This window comes from Schistosoma mansoni, chromosome 6 (assembly GCF_000237925.1).
Source record: "Schistosoma mansoni strain Puerto Rico chromosome 6, complete genome".
NCBI classification, from domain to species: domain Eukaryota; kingdom Metazoa; phylum Platyhelminthes; class Trematoda; order Strigeidida; family Schistosomatidae; genus Schistosoma; species Schistosoma mansoni.
Genome location: NC_031500.1, coordinates 380,665 through 385,724, shown reverse-complemented (window position 1 = coordinate 385,724; position 5,060 = coordinate 380,665). Strand labels below are relative to the sequence as shown.

At 36.9% G+C, this 5,060-nt stretch overlaps 1 protein-coding gene across 1 annotated transcript in view; it reads right to left on the bottom strand.

Moving 5' to 3' along the window:
• The window catches only part of Smp_162190 (crp-related), a gene marked incomplete at its 5' end in the record, with an annotated part of 12,283 nt that extends 7,477 nt beyond the window's left edge, over window positions 1–4,806 (bottom strand). The window contains 2 exons of the mRNA XM_018797857.1: window positions 4,011–4,276; window positions 4,697–4,806. Coding sequence (XP_018652857.1) covers window positions 4,011–4,276; window positions 4,697–4,806 — 376 coding nt within the window. The remainder of the gene's footprint in view (window positions 1–4,010; window positions 4,277–4,696) is intronic.
• Between the last annotated feature and the right edge of the window lie 254 nt (window positions 4,807–5,060).

The window sequence follows — 5,060 nt, the reverse complement described above, 5'->3', positions numbered from 1 at the left end:
CCATGGTGGTCTAGCTTTAATTGACTCATGATTTCAATTATGAAAATACTAAATTCTCCACAAAAGCCCTTCTGATCTATAATTTGTATTACAGGATTTAATAATATTATGCAATACAGTACTACGAAAACCATCATCCAGAAGATACAAGTGTTTATTAACAGTCTGTCTACGCAAAATACTTCGGATTCGTTGACCAGATACTATCTATCAGCAACAACGTACTGTGGGAGAGAACAAACCATATTTCAGTGGAGGAAGAAATCAGGAAGAAGCGCTGGAAGTGAATAGGACACACATTGAGGAAAGCACCCAATTATGTCACAAGGCAAGCTTTCACATGGAATCCTGAAGGCCAAAGGAGGAGGGGAAGATCAAAGAAAACATTACACTGAGAAATGGATACAGATATGAGAAGAATGAACAACAATTGTATAGAATTATAAACGTATGCCAAGGACAGAGTGGGTTGTAGGATGGTGGTCGGCGACCTATGCTCGATTGGGAGTAACAAGCGTAAGTAAGTAATGTGACATATATATGAACCTGTGTGTATGTGGAATCTTGAAGGCCAAAGGAGAAGAGGAAGACCAAAGAACACATTACGCCCAGAAATGGAAACAAACATGTGAACAATGAACAAAAGTTGGACAGAACTAGAAAGAAAAGCCTAGAACATAGCGGGATAGAGAATGCTGGCCTTAGCTCGATTGGAGGTAACAGTCGTAAGTAAGTAAGTAATGTGACATATACATAAACCTACATGTATGTATGTATGCATTACATATATAGGTCATTATCAACTTAACTTTGAAAACAATCTCTATACTTTTCCGCATTAATATACACCTAATTAGCAATGTTACCTTCATTGGATACAATGAAGGTAACATTTGTGATGCTGTATATCAATTTGATAATAATCATAATGATATTAGTTAATCACATGAACAATTATGTACATAAATTATAAGAAAGTATAGAGAGATTATTTGAAAAGTTATTCAAATTTGTAAACTAATCTAGAAACTAGAAGGATTAGATGATTCTTTCATCTTAATGTATGATTCTTTTGTAATGAGTATCTATGATCTTACAGTCGTGGGGGGGGGAGGGGGGTTGAATATAGAATCTTATAAACAAAATACCTAATTTCTAGACCACTGAGCTGGTATGCAATGATGTGCATGTAAGTCTCGCTCGTGAGACTGATAGGTCTTAGGTTAGAATCTCACGATGCGGGATCGTGGATGTGCACTGCCACTGAGGAGTCCTATACTAGGACGAAGCAACCGTCCAGTGTTCGCGGGTTTTCTATGGTGGTCTAGCTTTAATTGACTCATGAATTCAATTATAAAAGTTGAAAAGGTAACTAAGTTCAAAGGTATTTACTATAAAGAGTTGTATATTGGAGTATTTATAAAATGGTCCATTTTAAACAGTATAATGAATGTTAGGAAATGAAGATAATTCTAGAAATTATGTTAACTTCTTCCAAATAAGTACATATACAATTTCCTATATCCTAATCGACTGGTTTAATTCCGTAAGCTCTTACAGCTATTGATGGAGTTATATTCTCTGAGCTGAATGGTTTTGTCTTGGAGCTTTCAGCATCCTTCTGAATGACATCATCAGCACAAACTTCGGGTTAGGACAAGTATAATATAGGGATGAAGGGTGGGGGGAATGTCGATGTTAAAAGGATCTTATAGTCTTCCGTAGAAATCTAAAGTATTTTACGAATCGAAGTAATGTAACTTGTTAGACTACATGGGTTTATAAGTAGTACATACATTTTTCAAAGATTCTTTATCATTAATTGATCATTGAATACTGACCAATAACATATCAAGTCCTTCTTAGTACTAATCGAATTCTATCAATCAAGTTGTAATGTTGTCACTACTAATCTGAGTGAAACGACATTGTATGTATTCTGCTAAGATGAATAATGATCAACTTCCTTCAACCAGACCGGTCTGTCGGTTAAGTGCACGCACGTGAGACTGGTAGGTCCTGAGTTTGAATCTCGCGAGGCGGGATCTTGGATGCGCACTGTTGAGGAGTCCCATAATAGGAAGAAACGGTCATCCAGTACTTTTAGGTTTTCTATGGTAGTCTCATGGTGGACTCATGATTTCAACTATATATAAAAAATAAATCGGTATATGTAAGCTTCCTATTAATGTCAGAGAATTTTAAGTCATGTATATATATAATCAGGATTTAAACGTCGAGTTTTAAAACAAAGAAAAGGGAAGAAGGTGTTGAAGAGATCCATAAAATTCTTCGAAAAAAGTCAAAACCTGTTCTGAAAATGCTGAGTATACAACTTATTTTATCAGCATTCAATAGAAGTTTTGTCAGAAACATCTAGAAACTGGAAACAGCTTTACAGAAGTTTGATTCCATCTAAAATTCTATAAAAACCCTAGATTTTCTGTACATAAACGAACTTTTGGAGTAAAGCGTTTCTTTCACATTTTATACCATTTCTCTCGTGTTCAAGTTACTGTGTAGATTTAGCCTAGGGGTTACTAGAAGAGATCATGAATTGATCTATGTTGGAGCACCATTGAAAACCTAGAAACATTGGACAGCTGTCTCTTCTAAGTATGGGACTTCTCGACAGTGTGTATCAACAATTCCGAACGTGAGATTCGAAAGAGATGTCTAGTGCTTCTAGGTTTTTAATGGTGCTCTACTATTGATCAATTCATGATCTCAATCAAAACTCAATAATCACCACAACCCTATATTTAAATGTAGGTTTTTCCTAAATAGTTTGTATTTATTTAATTACTACTTACAACTAGCCAACTATGAGAGAGAATGAACCAGGTTCCATCTGAAGAGGAAATTAGGAAAACAAGTTGGAATTGGATGGGGCATACATTGAGGAAATCATCAAACTGCATCACGAGGCAAACACCAACTTGGAATCCTGAAGGAAAACGGAAAAGAGGAAGCGCAACGAACGCACTACATCTGGAATTGAAAGCAAACATCAAAAGGATGAATAGCAACCAGAAAGAACAGGAAAGGATTACTCAGCACAAAGTATATTCTTTTGTGTGTGTGGTAGCGTTTTAGAACAGTCATTCTTGTAATCGTTTATTGTTCTACCAAGATAATGAGGGGAATGCGTATTAGTAGTAGGTAGTTTAAGGAGATTTATGTTTATAGGGCCAAATGGTTTATTTATAAAGTATACATGGTCATTTTAGACAAAGAGTATAAACTGTTCCACTATTACAGTTACTATGGTCAGTTACCAAGAAAACTAGATGAAGAAGGGTTTCCTGTATTCAATTGTTTAACAACTATGACAATGGATTGGTTGAGGTTATACATTAACACCGTTGGATGTCGGCTCAGTGATCTATCAGTTAAGTGCTGTGGCGCGAGACTGGTAGGTCCTGGGTTCGAATCTCGCTAGGCGGTTTGGTGGATGCGCACTACTGAGGAGTCCCACAATAAGACAAAACGACCATCCAGTGATTCCAGGTTTTCCATGATGGTCTACCTTTAATTGATTCATGATCTTAACTATATAAAATGACTAAGTTGGATTGATTCATGATTTAAAATAATATTAGCTGAAAAATAGGTAATATCAGAAGGAGTTTTGTGGATATTATAGTAATTTCAATAGTTGAGATCATGAATCAATTGAAGCTAGACCACCATGGAAAACCCGGAAGCACTAGACAACCGTTTCGTCAATGGTGGATGTGTCGCTTAATTTCGTGGATCGGTTGAAGTTAGACATTAACACCATTGGATGCTGGCCGGCTCAGTGGTCTAAAGGTTAAGCGTTCACGCGTGAGACTGATATGTCCTGGGTACGAATCTCGTGAGACGGGATCGTGGATGTGCACTGCTGAGGAGTTTCACAATAGGTCGAAACGGCCATCCAGTGCTTTCAAGTTTTCCATAGTGTTCTAGCTTCAATTGACTCATGCTTTCAACTATTAAGAAACAATTGTTAAATTCTATTAACTTACTATGACAAAATACTTCACGATTATGATCACATGCTGTTCCTCGATCAAGAAGACGTTGACAATCCGTACATTTAAAACATAAACGATGAAATACTTTACCAACTGCATCTATTCTTTCATTTGCATAAACAATATCTGGACAATTAGCACAACGATTTAATCCATAATTTCCACTTGGCCATCTAGTTCGATTAGTTCGTGGTATATAATTTCCATTATTCTCTAAATTATTTAAACGATCTTGGGATTGATAATTTTGTGATTGACTACATTAGCAAAAGCAAACAGAAAACAGATTGAAACAAAGAAAGACTTAAATTCATTTAGGATTGTTTTGTTTTGAATCTTCTCATCGATGTGTTAGGACTGCAACTGGTCAGTCTCTTATTGGCCATATGTGCATACTGTGCGTATTGCCTCGATATAGCCTTGATTCACAAGCATGGTAAGCAGTCAAATCCAGTTTGACGCGCGTTTCGTCTTATTCGGGACTCGTCAGCTGTGGATATACCTGCATCTCAGACTTGTTGATGTTCACTCTGGGACTCGAACCCAGTATTGTTCGCTTCAAATGCCATCGCGTTATCCACGCGGCCAGCTGACGAGTCCCAAATAGGACGAAACGTGCGTCAAACTGGATTCCACTGCTAGCCACTATCCATCTGTGCTTACAAAGAAAGACTTACCTTATTATTGGACTATGGAAATGTGAATAACCATTCATTTTAGTACAATCTCTATAGGATAGTAACAAAAAAAAGAAGAAGAATACATTAAGTTTAGTTGTTGAATTCATGAATCAATTGAAGTTAGACCATTATGAAAAACCTAGAAGTACTGGATGGCCGTTTCGTCCTATTATGGGACTCCTCAGTGGCAGTGCGCATCCACGATCCCGCCTTGTGAGATTCGAACCCAAGACCTATCAGTTTCGCGCACAAGCACTTATTCACTAGACCACGTTATGTAAAGGGATAGTTTTCGAAAATATTTAAAAGCATTAATTTTTTGGGGGTGACTATCACTTATGGACAACCTTTTGACAACGTT